This window comes from Echinops telfairi, unplaced genomic scaffold, assembly GCF_000313985.2.
Source record: "Echinops telfairi isolate 266 unplaced genomic scaffold, ASM31398v2 ScPeMD7_7474;HRSCAF=8512, whole genome shotgun sequence".
Taxonomy (NCBI): Eukaryota; Metazoa; Chordata; class Mammalia; order Afrosoricida; family Tenrecidae; genus Echinops; species Echinops telfairi.
Window position 1 is genome coordinate 5,613,103 of NW_022111378.1, and position 19,042 is coordinate 5,632,144.

At 44.9% G+C, this 19,042-nt stretch overlaps 1 protein-coding gene across 1 annotated transcript; it reads left to right on the forward strand.

The window, feature by feature from the left end:
- The first annotated feature begins 6,652 nt into the window (after positions 1-6,652).
- Positions 6,653-17,929, forward strand: ACBD7 (acyl-CoA binding domain containing 7). The gene is made up of 4 exons (XM_045285642.1): positions 6,653-6,693; positions 16,971-17,088; positions 17,196-17,258; positions 17,348-17,929. The coding sequence occupies exons 1-4, from the start codon at positions 6,682-6,684 to the stop codon at positions 17,419-17,421; spliced, it is 267 nt and encodes an 88-aa protein (XP_045141577.1). The 5' UTR covers positions 6,653-6,681; the 3' UTR covers positions 17,422-17,929.
- The last annotated feature ends 1,113 nt before the right edge of the window (positions 17,930-19,042 follow it).

Sequence of the window (19,042 nt, forward strand, 5' to 3'; positions counted from 1 at the left end):
CGATACAACCATCACAAAACAAGAGACCCGAGAACTAGAAAGGCGAGGCTTCACCACCCATTTATCCCTCCTCCTTTCAACCAGCACCACATGTGATTATCGGCCAGGCTGGCACAATTAACTAACTCAAAGACACTGTCTTATTTTCGGGGAAACAGGGTAGATACAAAAGAATCCTATACATCTCCAAAAAAAATTTCTTTAAGAAATAACAAAACACCTCACAACATGGGTGCCCCCAGAGAATACCATGCTGAACAGTTAGTCAATCGCAAAAGAACAAATATTACATGGGCCACTCCTATAGGATAAACATCAAGACAGAACCTAGCAATGTGAGGCGTGATTGTCAAGTGCTTATGAACTATTTATCACTCCCTTATTTGTACATCTAAAGACCCACGTCTTCAGAGAAGGCCCCATCTCAGATGGGGTCACTTTGTCATTTAATGGAAATGGGGAAAACCAAAAATGGCCTGTCATTCAGCGGTGTCCCCGGTTACCCCAATTTAATAGGCTCCTTTACAATGACGTTATTAGAGGGACTGGAATATTCTGTTGGACTTAACGCTAAAACACCCCGGGGTGAGAGGGAGCGCATGACTGCTGTCCCAATGTCGTAGACTCTGAAGTCATTAGTATCTGGGTTAAAATCTTGCTTTTGAGGTTGCTCAAGAATTGGCAACCTAAGGCCAACATACATTTGCCATTACCATATGCGTGACATGTATTACTTCTACAGGCATGGTTCTGCCTTAGTGAATGAATGTTATGGAGATGTTTTGCCTTACCTCTAACCCCCATGCTTTTCTTTTTAAGCATCAACCGCTTATTGTTTTAATTCAACAGTCCTATGAGGTGGGTATTATTTAGCCCTTTTACAGATGAGAACCTCGAAGCTCAGAGTTCACCACTCTTAGCCAAAGCGGAAGTTTTAAGGAAACAAAGCAGAAGTCTTGGCCCCTACCTTTCATCAGATAACATTCAGAGAGAATATCATGCAGGCATTGGAAGGTGGGGCATTTATAACTCCTGGAGCCCTGACCATGAGCAAGGCAGAGGGAGGAAGTGAAGCGTGGGAGGGGCTACCATGCCAGCTGAGGGAAATGTCACTGTTAGCGCCCAGGGCGGGCACACGATACCTGCTCCACGTGGTTTCCAAGCTGTGACCTTTCAGAAGTGCCAGACCTGTGCCAGGCACCCCTGGCGCTTCCATCGCCTCCGTGGCTTCCCACTCCCCCATTGTTTTCCTAAACAGTGTTCAGTCACTTAGATTTTTCACCTGTTTAAGTGAACATTCCCTGTATTTTAGACTAATACGTTTTTGTATCCATGTATATATTCTTTTTCATGCTACTATTTTAAATTCTATACTATTAGCTAGATTAAGGATATTATTAGTAGTAGAATTATCAAATTCCCCTTGTATGCTACTCATATCTTTTTCAAGAAGCTGATAATACTGCCTCTAAAGTAGAACAGGGATGTGTGTGTGTGTGTGTGTGTTAGTTTATTGTGCCAATAAACACGTGGGATTAATTGAAGGGCGGAGAGATAAATGGCTCGGTGAGCCTTGCCTTTCTTGCACTCTAGTCTCTCACTCTCTGATGGTCAGACCAATGTGTGGCTGCCTTAGCTAATTTTTTGCCTCAGCTGGCAAGGCTCACTTCCTGGGAGACATCCCTGAGGAGAAGCCGCATGGACCTAGCCTGATGCAGCCCTGGGTGCTGGAGAAGCCGTATGGAGACCCCTGCCAGCAATGATATGCTTACATGCTCACTGATTTGGCTTTCCTCCTGCATTCGGCATTATTGCATGGGTTTTGTGAGTTTGAGGAGGACTTTGTGGATTGGTGTTGCACATATGGGTTAATGTTGGACTTGTGGGCTTGGGCAGCACTGGGTTGGGATGTTTTCTTGATGTGCACTTAACCTTTATATAAAACTGTCTCCTATACATGAGTTTCTGTGGATTTGTTTTTCTAATGTACCCAGACTAACACAGTAGGGAATTGTTTTTCCATCTGTGGTAGTGTTGGGAGCTGCTCTGAAAGCAGAGGTCTGTTCGGTCAAATGTGGATGTGCAGACACAGCTCTCTCACGGTCAGATTGTCTCTCTCACTGTCAGATTGACTTTTGTGCTTTAATGTTATTGAAACCATCAGGTGCTTAGCCTTGGGAAAAATATCTGCCAGACAAACAAGAACAAGGATGAGGGCGCTATTTTGAGCAATAGTACATTCCCGCTTCACAGTGTATAAAAGCTTGCTGGAAAATAAACTCAGGGCAGCAGTCTTGAATTGCAGTCCTCCTGACCCCAGCTTTTTTGTGTCTGTCTTTTCTCAGTCCTCACCCCCTCAGTTGAGTCCCCGTTGTTTTGCCGGCGGGCTCTGGCATGGTAGTTACATAATCTGTTGTCAATTTGAGACTATTAAGAGTGAAGGGGTAGCGTTTAGCCTATCAATCACATTACAGCTTGACGACCTTATTTGAATGACCTATTTGAAGGAGATAAAAAGTGCTCACTGGATGCAGAACACACAGACTCACTCCCTGCAAGACATTCTTGTGGACAAGACACATGGAGCTACATTAGAGTCCTGGAGCTGGAGAGCCACATGGAGACCCCTGCCAGCATTGAGATGCTTCCACTGCCACTGGATCCACAAGACTTCCCACCCACTGGCCTGTGATCTTCCTGCATTTGGAGTCATTGCATGTGTTTTGTGAGTCTGAAGAGGACTTTTGTGGGGTCTGAAGATTAGTATTGGACATATGGGCTAATATCGGACTTGTGGACTTGATCTGGACCGGGCTGGTATGTTTTCTTAATGTACAGTTGCTCTTTGATATAAAGTTATCTCTTACACACATATAAGTGAGTGTCTGTGGATTTGTTTCTCTAGTCTTCCCAGACTAACACATCATCTAAACGTGTATTCTAACCCTGCACTGCAGTCATTAATTTACTGTCTCTGCTATCATAAACTTTATGTTATACTTTACTTAGAAAGCATTGAAGTGACTTGTTTTTTACTCTCTCCCTATGGACCCACTGGTAATAACTCACTCCTGTAGCACTGACTTGTTTCCTAGAAACAGCACAAGTGGGACATTGATTGCTGTCCTAGCATTCTTATGACTATGCATCGCAAACAGATGTTTACACCAGTCAGCCCCAAGTGATTTCAACCAACCACACAAAACCAACTATCAGAAGTGGATATCCAGATCGTAGCAATGAATGTAGTTAATTCATGCTGCCATTTTAAACTACCTAGGCTAGGAAAAGAGCGAATAGCTCACATTAGTAACTAGTCCATAAAAAGTAATGTTTGCATAACAAATGGCACAAAGCTCAAAGAACATGACATGAACTGAAAATATGAATCTATGTTTAACAAATAATCTGACCTAGGGAGAATACAACTTGCTCAATATATGACCTTTACTGAGGGCTTTGTTAGTTCTCAACCCACTTTGGCTGTATCACAGGTTGGTTGCCATACAGGTTGGAGTGTCTCCCAAGGGAACTGGGGCACCATGTGAATGCATTCTGAGCACTAGGGAGTAACCACCGGGAGGAAGCTGACGTGTGTCAGTGTGAAGGAGCAGCTCTACAAAGCAGCCAAGAAGGGCTTGATTCCTTCACAAACTGGTGTGATGCTGAGATTCATGTGACACTGTGCAAGAACTTTTTGTGGCAGGCAGTAAAGCCTTGGGAATCTTCAAGTCCAAAGGACTTGCTCCCAATAGTCCAGAGGATCTCTACCATTTGGTTAAGGAAATGTTTGCTGTTCAAAAGCATCTTGAGAGGATCAAAAAGCATAAGGATGTGAAATTCCATCTGATTCTGACTGAGAACCGCATTGGCCCAATATTATAAGATGAAGAGAGTCCTACCCACCTCCCAAATTGGAAATATGTATCACCCACGGCCTCTGCCTTGGTTGCATAAATGGGTCTATGTATTTGAGCAATTAAACAATCATTTAACTACAACAATAGCAAGAGTAGAACAGTGTCTTCTCTTTCTGTTCCTGTTCCTTATGATTTTAATGCCAAAATGTCCCAACTGGACGTGCATTCTGACCTGGACCTCAATACAGTATTTCCACTGGTAGGTAGGGCCAAAGGAGAGGTACTCACTGTTCTGACACTGCCATTTACTTGTGTGGATCTCATGCTCATGGTGCTGTTCGGTTAAGTACTGGACTGCTAATACTAAGGTTGGGTGTTCAAACCCACCAACCACTAGGTAGTAGTAAGGACTTCTAGCCTTGGAAACCCTGTAAAATGTCACTAAGAATCTCAATCAACTCGATAGCAGTGGATTAGAAGTTTTAAAAACCTTTCCCAGTACTCTTTTCCAACATTTATTTTTGCCAGTTACTTAGAAATCCATTGCTATTGTATTAGAGCTTAATTTCTGAGCACTAGATTAGAGAAAGCCTGTGGTTTGCAGAAGGGACTCTCAATCCATTTCCCATCTTCCTATAGCTTCAGTCTCCATAGAGATTCTAACCATTGACTGGCTAAGAAAAAAGCTTTGTCCTCGGGCAGAATGTTCCAAAGATGGCTGCAACTCCCCTGTCCAGCAGAAGGAGGGGCAATTTTGGCCCCAGGAACTTACCAAGGAGTACTCTTGGCAGACATTAGGGTGTTAGGGTAATGTGGCTATGGGTCATACCCCAATCAAGGTGATTGGAAGACCCAGAACCAATCTTGTAACTTCTAATCTGCAATAATGTAGTTATTCCCATTCATGGTCTCCTCCCACTTCTGTGGCCCTGGCTGCTACTGTGATGAATCCATCTGCCAGCAGTCATGATTTCATGGATTTCCTTTGTGTTCCACTGGAGGCTTAGTGGGGTTCATGTGGCTGCTAATTACACGGTCAAGGGTTCGAAACCACTGACTGCTCTGAGGGAAAAACATGAGACTTTCTACTTCAGTAAAGATTTACCATTCTGGAAACCCACAAGGGTTGTTCTACTCTGTCCTATAGGATTGCTATAGGTCAGAATTGATTCAATGGCTGTACGTTTTTTGTGTTCCATGTCCTATTTAAGTGACTGAATCCTTAGACACCTTTATGGTCTCATGCTGTGGCCCTGCTCATCACATCATTTATCTTTGCCTTCTTTTTAAACTATTTATTTTTATTATTATTACTCACAATCCATACATCTATCCATTGTGTCAAGCACATTTGTACATTTGTTGCCACCATCATTCTCAAAACATTTGCTTTCTACTTGAGCCCTTGGTATCAGCTCATTTTTCCCTCCCTCCCCCTCCCTCCCTTCCTGATGAACCCTTGATCATTTATAAATTATTATTATTTTTCCATGTCTTGCACTGTCTGATGTCTCCTTTTAGTCCCCTGTCTGTTGTCCATCCCCCTGGGAGGGGGTTATAGATAGGTCATTGTGATCGGTTCCCCCTCTCTCCCCCAGCTTCCCCTTACCCTCCTGGTATGGCCACTCTTAATATAGGTCCCGAGGCGTTTATCTGTCCTGTATTCCCTGTGTTTCCAGCTCTTAACTGTACCCATGTACATGCTCTAGTCTAGCCAGATTTGTATCTCTTTGCCTTTTTTAAGACTTAATAACGGAGTCTCTATAAATTGCATGGGAATGTGGGGCTCTCCTTTCCCCCTAAAACAGAATCACCAGGAAAATGTTCTCAAGGAGGGAGGGAAGGAGAGAGAGAGAGAGAGAGAGAGAGAGAGAGAGAGAGAGAGAGAGAGAGAGAGATTGATTTACCGTATACTGGAGAAAACGGGAGGAAACATTTTTAATGTAGTCTTCAGCAAAAGCAAAATATTTGGGCCCTTTCTTCTCTGCCACAATACATTCAAACCCAGGAACTTTCTTACTGAATTTGTCATTTCTGCCTGTCCCTGAATGTTGGTTGCTGTTGTAGAGCCAGACGAACTTCTCATGTGAGCTAAAAATCCAGTTCCATTTCTTTGGAGAGTGAATGACATGCTGATGACGATCCCGTCCATGTGTCTGCAGACTTGGAGCGGCATTGGGTTTGTTCTGCTGGAGAGTGGTGTCAAACCAGCAAGGCTTCCAGACCTGTGCCTTCGCCACAGTTACGAACAAGGTAGAAGGGTTGCAGAGCGTGTTCAGCATTTAAGCGTTTTGCTGTATAAAGAGAAGAAAAGACCCAAACCCCAAGTCCTCTTCCGTTTGCGATGAATAGCGCCTCTGGCCAGGGACTTAGGGAGATTGGAGTTTTTGGATAATGGCCGTCTGTTCACAGTCCAAGTTTCGAGAAACACGGATAGAAGAGAGGTATATAAATAAAGTGGGCTCCGTGCCCTGAGGAGACCTCTCTGGTTTTCCTGCAGACAGCCTCTTGAGAAAGAGCAGGGGAGCGAGCCAAGAGAAGGAGGAACTCATCTAAATTCCTGTCTCTTTCTGCCATCCCGGTTGCTAGCAACCAAAGAAAGCTCCCGCGTTGCTTGGGGACCAAACCTGCAGCTGCCTGCTGGACAAAGCCCCGCCCCGCCCCGCCCTCCAGCGTCCGCGGCCAATGGGACGCTGGCGGGTTCCGGAGCGCGGCCAATGGGAGCCGCGGGTCGCGGTTTGCTGCCCTTTAAGAAGTAATAGGGGAGCTCGCGGCTGGGAGCTCAGCGCCAGGGTCTGTCGCCAGCGGTCCTTCTTTGACCATGTCTCTACAGGTAACCCAAAGGTGGGAGCCCGCGCGGGACGCGGGAAGCCAGAGGTGATGGGGCCTGCAGGGAGGAGCTGAGGGAGGGATGGGAGAGGGTCCGTGCGACGCCCCGGGAGACGAGGCGCCAGCGGGAGATGAGAGACTGGAGATCCAGCGCTCCAGGCGTCACCTGCGCGTCTCCCGCGCTTTCTCGGAGCGGTCCAGTATAAGTGTGTTGAGTCCTCGGTGACCCGGAGCGGACCCACTCCTACCCCTTTCCAAGAGCCCTTTTACTGCAAGTATAGACCGCCCCAGTGTCCTCCGTTGACGACGAGCTGGGGCTCCCGATGGCAGCTCCCCTGAGCCCCTGGGATTCCGCCACTCCTGGGAGGGCGGCACCGGCTGGCTTGTGTCAACACGTCTTTCTTCCCTTCTGGGAGAGGAAGGTGCCCCCCCCACACACACCCCCCACTCCCCGAGTTCTCACTCCCTTTCTGAAGGGCAGAGATCTGTAAAACCCCAATTTAAAAAAGACTTCTTGGGGGGAGCGGGGAGGAAGGGGAAAATGAAGAGTTGATGCCAGGGGCTTAGGTGGAAAGCAGATGTTTTGAGAATGATGAGGGCAATGAATGTACAGATGTGCATTTGATGTAGGTGTGGATTGTGATAAGAGTTGTATGAGCCCCTAATAAAATGATTTTTTTTAAAAGACTTCTTCTGGTAGGTGAGGATGTATGTGCCCCGAATAGAAACGTTTGAAAAAGCTAACAGTTAGCATGCTAGTTCTTTGTATATATTTTTCATCTGTGAGTATGGGCTTGTGCAGAGCTCTGGGCGCGCTCTGACACCCACGCCCACGCACCGTGGTGTTGTGTGTATGGTTTTGTTCCTGTCCTTAACATTATATTGTGAGCAATTTTCATGATGAAATATTCTTCTAAACTGTGACTTTAAAGAAAGGCTTAAGATTTCATGGGATGCCTAAGTTGTTTCTGTAAGCAGTGGTTTTCTTGGGTGGGGGACATTATCCGAACGCGCCTGGATTCAAACCTCTTCTGTCTGGAACGTAGTTATTTAACCTCTGTTGTCTCTCCGTTTCCTTCCCCGAAAAATCAAAGTGACTCCTGTGTAGATGAAATGAGATGCCCACTGAAACCAGTGATTATTTTCCTGCTGCTCTTTCTGGCCATCCAGTGGACTCTCGCTCGCAGCCATCCTACATAGCTAGCGAGCATTTAGTAAGTGCCCAGTATAAGTGTGTTGTTGAAATTTTAGATAGAGCACTTATGGTACATTTCCCTCCACTTATGTGTGACTTATGTAATTCATCACGTACCTTCCCCCAAATAATAATTTAAAAATTCAATATCAACGTTTTCTTTAAATTAAAAAATCTGAAAGGTTCCTTTAAAGACTACCGGCCAGGATGATCTCATTGAGAGGGATGCCATTTAAATCGATGCTGCAGCATTTCCTGATTATCGGCCAGAAGTGCAATGTGTATGCACAGAGGTTACAATGGCTCAACCTCATGCTGCACTTTACACTAACATATAAAAAAATACTCTTCGTAGTTATTTAGGCTTAAACTTACTCACAGTTAGGATATAAGAGGTGAGGGATCCCATAGGAAAGCAATCTATGCCAGGAGGTATCAGCAACAAACACTGCATGATGTTTGTTAACGATCTGTTTGCGTCTTTGGAGCAGTGGAGGAGATAACTTTTTAACATGGCAATCGCCAGTTACGGACTGACTTGTAGTTAAACACTTTCCTCTTTATAATGTAAGTGGTTTGCGTAGGTACGTAGGCTTCTGTTTCATCAAACTACTCCCAGCGACTCACTTAAACTCATGACCCGGTAGGACGGGGTTGAATTGCCCCTGTGGATTTACAAGACTGTCATCTTCAGGGGCGTAGGAAGCCTCGTCTTGGTCCTTCCCATTGTGAGCAGGCCCACATGTAACACATCCTGCCAGCAGAGCTCTCTTTCGGAAGAAAAGATGATTGATCAATGGTAATTATTTTTCTCTTGCAACTTTAATAAGTGCTACTGACAGACTCTCATGGAGGTAGTAATGCAATTGGAATTTCTAGGGCACCTGTAACCTCTGAACTGTATTTTAGAAGAACAAAACGTTTATCTCCTCAGCAAATCTTTGAGGAGAGTTAATAGCCATCTAAACTGTACATATTTATTTCTCAGATAATGAAACTGAGAGGGAGACTGCTCCTTCAAAAAATGCATCTTTTGGGTGTCTAGGGTGTCCATAATTTTACAATGGGCACACACAAAACCTCTTCCCCCTACGCACATGCTTGAGTGGTCTAAGAACAGCTCAGTTGCTTAACTTTGAGAGATGTTCTCTACTTCAGTTTCCCCGTGGGGAAGAATTGCTCAAAGGCATTGTCAGTCCTGCGCTCTTTGGCTGCTGAAAGTAAAGTTAGATTTACATCTGAGTCAGCCTCACCTATGGTGAAATTGGCAAGAAAGTTTGCACAGAAACCAGTTGTTAGGGGTTGAATTGTGTCTCCTTTAGTTCACCTTTATGCTAGTGTTTATCATCCCATGTGGGAATGGGTTCTTTGCGATGGTAAGGAGGCAGCATGAGTATAGTGGATGCTGCTGAGCCAACCTCTTCTGAAGTAGAACAGAGATTCCAAAGCAGAGATGGGGGAGGACACATGCCAAGCCACATGAAGCTCTCCCAGGAACAGAAGCTCAAAGAAATAAGGACCTGCCTCCAGAGCAGATAGAGAGAATGCCTCCAGTGGAGTAAACCCCAACCAAATGCACTGCCATCGAGTTGAGGCCCCCTGAATGTAGACTTCTAGCCTCCCAAAGGGTGAGAGAGTAGATTTCTGTTAGTTAAAGCCACTTACTTGTGGTATTTCTGTTTGGGCGGCAGTTGAACAGACTCCCCACTATTAGATGGTGAAGGCCCCGTTCCTCTCCAGAAGGGGAGGAGGACCCATTATGTATGTCAGCGGTCACTACTACTAGAGGTGGGACCAAGGAGTGGCCTGGAGAATCATGAACTGGGGAGGAGCATTCAGGCAGGTTGTTTTGAAGAATCCCAAGCCCACTGGAGAGGGAAGGGCGAACCAGCCTAAGTGCAGCTCCTCAGCAGCATAGGAATAATACTACCTGTGATTTCTTTTGCTCACAATCCTTTGGACATAACGTAAGTAGTTGTACATTTCAGAGCTGCCTCTCACCTATTATTACTCTCGGCCTAGGAAAACTATTAAGTGCTTGGCTGCTAACTAAATGGTTGGAGATTCAAGTTCATCCAAAGGTGCTCTGGAAGCAAAGCCTGACAATCTATTTCAAAAAAATTAGCCATTGAAATTTTTATGGAGAACAATTCTACTCTGACACATATGGGGTCACACCATGAGTCAGAATCAACAGCAACTGGTGTATATATGAGGGGGCTACCCCCAAAAAACCTGGAATTGTGCTGGGTGGAGCAGAGTTTTGGTAGCATGCATTTTCCCCTGCTAGGCGAGTATCAAGCAATTCACTCTGAGTTAGTGCATCCAGTGGCATCACCTGGGAAGGTTTTCTCTGGTCACAGCGATTTTTTTTTCTTTCAGAAAAGCAGTTTCACCGGAACCTTGTTTTTTTGTGATGGCCAATTTAAGAGAACAGCATGCGGCTATAAAATTTCATTAAAAAAAAAAATTTCATTTCCTGCTCTAGGACAAAATGCTGCAGAAACTGTTGTGATGTTGAACACAGCTTACAAAGACAGTGCTGTGGGAAAATACTCAAGGGTACAAGTGGTTTTCTCGTTTCGATAAAAGGTGAAATGTTGATTGATGACAAACCTCATTCTGGACATCCGGTCAACCCCCCAAACATGAAAATGTTGACTCATATGCATTTGGGGTTCATTCCTCTAGTTCGGACTATTAATCAAGCTCTCTATTATGAGGTTCTGAAAAGATAGCATAATAGTGTGTGACAAAAAAGTCCTGATTTGTGGCAGACGGGGGACTGGTTTTGCTAACACGACAATGCACCTGCTCATGCAGCCATCCCAGTGCACTAGTTTTTGGCAAAAGACAGCTTGCCTGTCTTGCCCCACACACCTTATTCACCTGACCTCACTCCATGTGACTTCTTTTTGTTTCTTTGAACGAAGAGGGACATGAAAGGACAGCAATTTGATGACATAGAAGAGGTGAAGAAAAACTGAGGGAGGTACTGTCAGCCATCCAAACTGATGAGTTTGAAAAATGTTTCCAAGAATGAAATTTCAGATTTAACAAATGCATTAAGTGCAATAGACAGTACTTTGAAGGTGATACCGTTGTTTTGCAAGAAAATTTAAATACATAGCTTTTGAAAAAAAATTCCAGTTTTTGGAGGGTACCCTCTTTTATGTATGCATAGGAACATATATATGTTATACATCTATATATGTTCACTTATTAATTCACCCAGCAAGTACAAACCAGGACCCAGCCTAAGCTAATACCACCTGTTAGACCTCTGTACATGTCTCTGGTGGCACTGTGGTGAAAGCACTCCACCCCTAACAAAAAGCCTGCCGTTTGAACCCACTACAAACATGGCAGCATGCTTCCTTAAAATGTGCAGCCTTGGAAACCTTCTAGGCCCCTGTGGGTTGGAATCTACTCCAGGCAATGCCTTAGCCCTCTATGGGGCACTGCTGCTGCGACAAAGGCGATATGGCGATGGGGTGGAACAAACAATCCCACCTGTCTTTCTGCTGAACATTCCCTCGTACATGCTGTCCAAGCTACCTGCAACACTTTTGCCTACTCTGTCTTTTAGCTAGCACTTGCTGATCCCCCAAGCTCTGTGTTAAAATAAAAGTAAGGTATTTATTGAAGGTAAGCAATTTGCAAAATTCCAAAGTACAGAAAATGAGTTCTTTTATATAGAAGTTTAGGGAAACAGTAAATTCGTCCTACGATAGCAACTATAAGTTACACATCAGTATAAGTTACACATAGATGTCCTGTAAGTAAGCTTTTCCAAAATAATGGTTTTCCTAGGATGGGGCAGCTTGTGTAAATACATCCTTTCTGAGAATCCCGTGCTTCTCTCTCTCCATTCCTCTCTGGTCGCCTGTGAGTCAGTGCACATTAACTCATGACTGGGAACTCAGCTTGAATGGTTCTTTGTTGTTAACAAAATTGCGCTGGGGGAGAGGGTGCTTTCACAATCTCCAGCACCCCCTCCTCAGGGTGGGATTGTTCCACACTGGCCCCTCCCCCCGTCCTGCAGTTCTACCCTCTCCTCGGACTCACAGAGCACCTGGCCTCTCCTCCCTTCGAGCAAGTATCACCCGGCCTGCTGTGGGCCTGCTCATCTCCAGCTAGACGGAGCTTCTGTGGAGCAACTGCTGCATTCAGCTCCAGCTGCCTAGCAATGGCCTGACACCTCAGGGGGGCTCAATAAACTGATTAAACAGTAAAGGCCATGTGATGTATTCTGGGGCACAGAGTCAACAGAACCCAGACCAAGGATATTTATATATCTTTCTAATCATATCCAATCCTGACAGCACTCCCCACCGGGACTGGTCTTTTCATCTTTTGATTGAAGCTAAACCTTCGTTCAAGAGCACTATTACTTGCACTACGTCCCACAGCAGGGGGTCTCCAAGCTGGCATTCTGGTCCTAGCATCCTGAGGGCAGGCCACTGTGCTTTCTGACATTGCATGTCTCCATCATGAAACCTTCCAAGAGGGAGGTCCATCTGCACAAGCCCATAGAGCAGGGGTTTTCCTCCAGCATAGGAAGAAGCATTCGGACCCGAGAGAGTATGTGTGTCCAGGGCCCAGCCTCTTCTGTGACAAGGGCCCATGGCTTGCTTTCATTAGATTGCCACATGGTCCCATACCCCCCAAATGTAAAGAGCAATGTTCCAGGAACTTTCCTGACTGGCGGAGACCTAGCATGGTTGTCGAAAAGCCTTAGACTTCGAATCAAGCCTTGGCTTACCCAAAGGAACTGAGTTGAGTTGCAAGCAGTAAACCTGAGACGCCTGAGACACCTGAACGGGGAGAACCTGAGGCATCTCTCTTAATAGTCATGCTCTGTCTTGCCTTTAGGAAGCCCTGAACACAAAGGAGTAGTTGCTTGTTGTTAGTGTGAAATGTATAAATGCAACAACACATGCGCATAATAGAAAATTTGGAAAGTATTTTGAAATCAGAAGACTTACCAATAACCGAAAGCAACTACTATTTATCCATTTTAGTCTATACATTATCAGTCTTCTTTTGTTTTCTACACAGTTGACAAAGTGGGCATGTAAAAGCAATTCCATAATCTTTGTTAGATCACCGACCAAAAACGAGTTGTTTTGGGTTTTTTTTTTTTTCAAAATAATAAGTTTATTCTGTAACATCCAAAGGGTCACTAATAATATTTGATATCAGTAAGAATAGAATTTGCTGCTGCAATTCATATTTTCATGCATATTCTTTAGTTGCCAGTGGTGTGACAAGATGTTCCCTCCTCATTTTGTACATTTCTGGCCTCAGAAGCTGATTTAGCCATTTCTCTAAAGAACCTCCATTTCTAATGTGGAGAATGGTACTTAGGAGCCATAACATGTATGTTAGGTGTGCTTATCATTAGTCGTTATTCATAGATACTTTCAGTGTACAGAGATACGAAATATATTCAAAAGCGAGTGTTTTTCTTTATTTTATTTTTTAAATCATTTTATTAGGGGCTCATAGAACTCTTATCACAATCCATACATACATCAGTTGTGTAAAGCACATTTGTACATTCATTGCCCTCATCATTCTCAAAACATTTCCTCTCCACTTAAGCCCCCGACATTAGGTCCTCATTTTTCCCCTCCCTCCCCACTCCCCTCTCCCTCACGAGCCCTTGATAGTTTATAAATTGTTATTTTGTCATATGTTGCCCTGTCCGACGTCTCCCTTCACCCTCTTTTCTGTTGTCTGTCCCCCAGGGAGGAGGTCACATATAGTTCCTTATAATCAGTTCCCTCTTTTCAACCTACTCTCCCAGTATCGCCACTCACACCACTGGTCCTGAAGGGATCATCCGCCCTGGATTCCCTGTGTTTCCAGTTCCTATCTGTACCAGTGTACATCCTCTGGTCTAGCCAGACTTGCAAGGTAGAATTCGAATCATGATAGTGAGGGGTGGGGGAAGCATTTAGGAAATAAAGGAAAGTTGTATTTTTCATCGTTGCTACATCACACCCTGTCTGGCTCATCTCCTCCCCGAGACCCCTCTGCAAGGGGATCTCCAGTGGTCTACAAATGGGCTTTGGGCTTTGGGTTTCCCCCCCTCATTCAGTATGGTAAGATTTTTTGTTGTGATGATGCCTTATACCTGATTCCTTCGACACCTCGTTATCGCACAGGCTGGAGTGCTTCTTCCATGTGGGTTTTGTTGCTTCTGAGCTAGATGGCCGTTTGTTTACCTTCAAGCTTTTAATACTCCAGATACTATATCTTTTGATAGCCGGGCCCCATTAGTTTTCTTCACCACATTTGCTTATTCACCCACTTTGTCTTCAGCAAGTGTTTTTAATGTCTTGCTTCAGAGGAATTTTTTTCCTCCTAAACGAGGTTTAGTTTGGTTCTTGACCAGAGTCTTATAATAATAATAATAATCACTACTAATGCTAACCTCTCTTGAGTATTCACCATGTTCCAGGTGCTGTTTTGGGTGTTTTTCGTGTGTTGACTTTATACAGCGGTATTGGTATTGCCCCATATTTCAGGTGAAAAGATAGAGCAGCAGAAAAAAAAAAAGAAGAGAAAAGATAGAGCCGAGAAGGTACGTCTCCTGCTCAAAGTGACACCGCTCTGGAGGGGTGGAGCCAACACAGTGTCCCACAGGCTCCGGCACCGTGTTCCTCCTCGTGATGTTATACATAAAGTAGCCAACACTTCTTAGAAAGACGTTGGGATTCCAAATTCTACCTTGCAAGTCTGGCTAGACCAGAGGATGTACACTGGTACAGATAGGAATTGGAAACACAGGGAATCCAGGGTGGATGATCCCTTCAGGACCAGTGGTGTGAGTGGCGATACTGGGAGGGTAGAGGGAGAGTGGGTTGGAAAGAGGGAACCGATTACAAGGATCTACATGTGACCTCCTCCCAGGGGCACGGACAACAGAAAAGTGGGTGAAGGGAGAAGTCGGACAGGGCAAGATATGACAAAATACCCATTTATAAACTATCAAGGGCTCATGAGGGAGGGGGGAGCAGGGAGGGAGGGGACCTAATGCCAGGGGTTTAAGTGGAGAGGAAATGTTTTGAGAATGATGAGGGCAATGTATATGCAAATTGATTTTACACAATTGATGTATGTATGGATTGTGATAAGAGTTGTATGAGCCCCTAATAAAACGATTAAAAAAATAAACCAACCTTGGGATTCAAGACAAGGGCCTCACCTTTGTCACATGGGCCAATGCTCTCAGACCCCTGTAGGGCTTGTTGGTGGGGCAGAGCCATTTTCAAGGTGACTTTGGGAAGCGGCCCAGGTCTCCAATATCCGCATGTTTGGATTTTTTTATTCACCACAAAGCAACTGTTCTAGTTGGGTTACTGTCCCATTTGGGGGCTGGATAGAAATTTCATCTAGCAACTCTGCTGAGGTCGCCAGAGTTCTGAAGTTACACTGGGGCGATCCACTTTCTCTGTGAGGTATCTGGGTCATTGGAGCCAAAGGGCTTCTGCTAATTGAGAAGGAAATAGAAGCAGGTGAGAGTAGACTACTTCATTTAGCCCCCCTCCTCTGAGAACTAGGATGTTTTTTTGACAGTTCCTGTTTATCTGCAGTGTTGATGAATAATACCAAGTGAAGTTCCGTTTATTAAAAAAAGTAAAAGGTTTGAAATATTCTAATAAGGAACGTGATCACAAAGCCTCTTTGTACAGCAGAACTGAAGAGATTAACCGGGAGTGGGCGCGGGTGTCTGGAGGGCTCAGGTTACAAAGGAAGCCAAGCTGGGTGGCTTCCTTATGTAGACTATCCCTTTTTTCTCTTGAATAAACACATATGTGGTTTTCAGTGTTAAGGATTTTCAGTTCCCTGTATTTTGTCTGCAGATCAGGTAAGGACCACGGCTGAGACATAGACTGTGAACTGGATGAACCTGAGGACCACCACGGGGAAGCATGCATCGCGGTTCCCCCAACGTCAGAATCAGGGCAGACTCAGTATATTTGCATACAGGGATAGTGCTGGAGATTTTTTGCCCTCCACTCAGGACACGCTTTTGCAAACCACAGCCCGGGACTTGGCATCATTACTTGCCATCCCCACACGTGACGGGCAGCCGCTGGCAATGTTTGCACCTAGAATGTCCAGGAAGCCAGTTGTCTAGAAACCTCTCATTTCTGGAAATTAGTGGAATTCAGGCTTGTTGGTTTTAGTGTTTAAAGGAATCTGAGCCCTGGTGGTATGGTGGGTTCCCCATTGGATCGCTTACCATAAGGTCAATGGTTCAAAGCCAACAGATGCACTGCAAGGGGAAAAAAGAGGGTTTTCTCCTCCTGCAAAAACTTGCAAACTTGTAAAGCCACAGGGGCAATTCTACTGGGTCCTACAGGGTTGCTTTAGGGTGGGGTTGAGTCCATGGCAGTTGAGTTATGAGTTTTTATATACACGAGCCATTTATTCAGAAATAGTTACCCTCAGAAACTAGTCGCCTAGTTACGTTTGAGTCAATTCTAACCCCTGGCAACCCCATGTCTGTCAGAATAGGCCTGTGCCCAATGGGGTGTTCGGTGGCTGATCTTTTTGGAAGTATGCAGATTGTCAGTTCTCTCTACAGAAACATCCCTGCATGGCCTTGACTCTCCAACCTCTCGCTCAGCAGCCATTATCTGTGTGTTGACTGTTAGACTGGTGTGGAAGAATGCCTCCAGGTTGTATTATCGGGCCAAGGACATGAATTGGTAGCGGAACTGCATTTAGTAAAATGAAGATTTGAGAAGAAAGGGAAAGGAGGGCCCTTGAGTGTGATCCAGGAAGTGACGTTGAGTGGGATGCCTTTTTGAAAGTCAAAACACGTGTATCCTACAGCTTCCTGTATTTCGCCTGTTAATCGGGTAAGAACCCAGAGGGGCATCCACACGCTACAATAAATGGGGAGCGTTAGCAGCACCAGAGCATAGGAGCCAACCCATTCTATTGGAAACTTCCCTCCTCTCTCCTCGCTGCTTGGTGGTGAATACCCCGGATGAGGACGGCAAAGGGGGTGACTACACTGTGTGCCTCTTTTATGGACCTATTGAGTTTCTCTCCTCCTGCCTTAGGCTGATTTTGATAGAGTCGCAGGAGACGTGAGGAAACTGAAGGCCAAGCCCAAGGACGAAGAACTGAAAGAAATCTATGGGCTCTACAAGCAATCTGTCGTTGGAGACGTTAACATTGGTATGACATCAGCATTTAAAAACCTGGTCCCCTTTGCTCTGTGTACAGTGCAACGGGCGCCGACGGTCAGACATACACTTGAAACGCTGTCTTCCTTCTTTTTGCAGAATGTCCGGGACCATTGGATTTAAAGGGCCAGGCAAAATGGCAAGCCTGGAGCACCCACAAAGGTTCTGAATTCTTAAGCAAGTTCAAATAAATTTAATTCATTTCCCAGATGCACCAACACCTGTGAGAGCATCTCTCTTTCTCGTTCTAGGGTTGTCAAAGGAAGATGCTATGAGGGCCTACATCTCTAAAGCCAGAGAACTGATCGAGAAATATGGAATCTAAAATTCAGCAGATGAGAACTTCTCTGTGGAAGCCTTCATAATGGTATCAGGGCCTGACACAGAGAGAAGAAATGAACTGTTAACTTTTCATGCAGCCTGTGTGTTTTTTTTGCTAATTAACATGACTTGTAATGCTGAATTAAAAGCATGCTGAGATGATATTTAATTACAAGTTAAACTTGCGTCAATTAGGTGCTCTGTTGAGTTCTTTTAAAACAATGGTCGCTCTGGTAGTATGCACCAAAGCATCGTTTGCTCTTTTGGCTCTTCTCTTTCTCTAGAATGAGTTGGTATTACTGGTCCAATAACAACAGAACCAATAACCTGTTAAATCTCTTACACCTTGTCTCTCTGGGGTCCACACTGAAAGAGAGAGGGGCTTTGGAGTCACAGACATTTCTAGTCTCCACTCTTATTCTGTGATTTACATACTAGGGGACCTGGGCCAAGCTATGTAACCTGACTCCAAGCACCGTCTGTAGATTCTCTCTCTCTCTCTCTCAATGCCATTGCATTGACCCTGACACCTAGCAACCCGGAAGGACAGAGTTGCACTGCCCTTGTGGGTTTCCAAGGCTGTAACTCTCCATTGGAGCAGAAAGCCTCGTCTTCTTCCTGCAGAGTGACTGGTGGATTCAAACGCCTCACCTTGGGGTGGTTAGCAGCCCATTGCCTAACCCACTAGGCCACCAGGGTTCCTTATTTGTAGAATAGGGAAGATCATATCTGTCTCATAAGTGGCTGGGAAAATTGGATAAGAAAATCATAGTTATCCTACCCTCATTTCAAAGCAAATATTGAAAAGGAAAAAAAAAGCCATAAGAACAAATTAACAGAAAATGTTAAAAGCAAAACCAGAAACTTATGTATCTATAGCTCGTCAAAGAAAAGTAAAAAAATCATCCTGGTAATATCTATTATTTTTCTAGAATTTTTACTTATAAGACATTAGAATCAAGCTAAAAATCTCATGATCTCCGGAGAGGGACCTCATGCGCAGTATAGTAGAGGGGCATGGAAAAGATGAGTTGACACAGTGGCACAGGGGCTGCCGCAGGGGCTTGGGCACAGGGACAATCGTGAGGGTGGTGCAGGACTGGGCAGGGTTTGGCTCTGTTGGGCATCGGGTCCATTTGGGTCTGAATAGGATGGCACCTAACAACAATACTATCAAAGTGAACATGTAAAGTCTAACTTTTATGACTGTAACCTTTTTGACACTCAGTTTTGCCAGAGTACAAACTCTCTGAAAGAAAAAGATCACCTCATTTAATCAGGCTTAAAACCTATCTGAAGGCGCCCTGGTGCCATAGGGGATTAGGCATTGGGTTGCTAACTGCAAGGTCAGCTGTTTAAACTGACAGAGACAGAGAGAGAGAGAGAGGAGCCTCTCTGCTCCCATAAAGACTGATAGCCTCGGAAAGCTATCAGTTTTGCTATCAGTATTGCCAGGGGCAATTCTACCCTGTCCTATCGGGTCACTGTGAGTCACTGTTGACTCAATGGCAGTGAGAGTAAGAAAATCTTTTTCAAATCCCACAGGAAAAATATCCCCCCCAAAATGTACCAAGTTTTTAAAGAGAGAGAGAAAAGAATAGGGGGTGGGATGGGGTGGGGTGCAG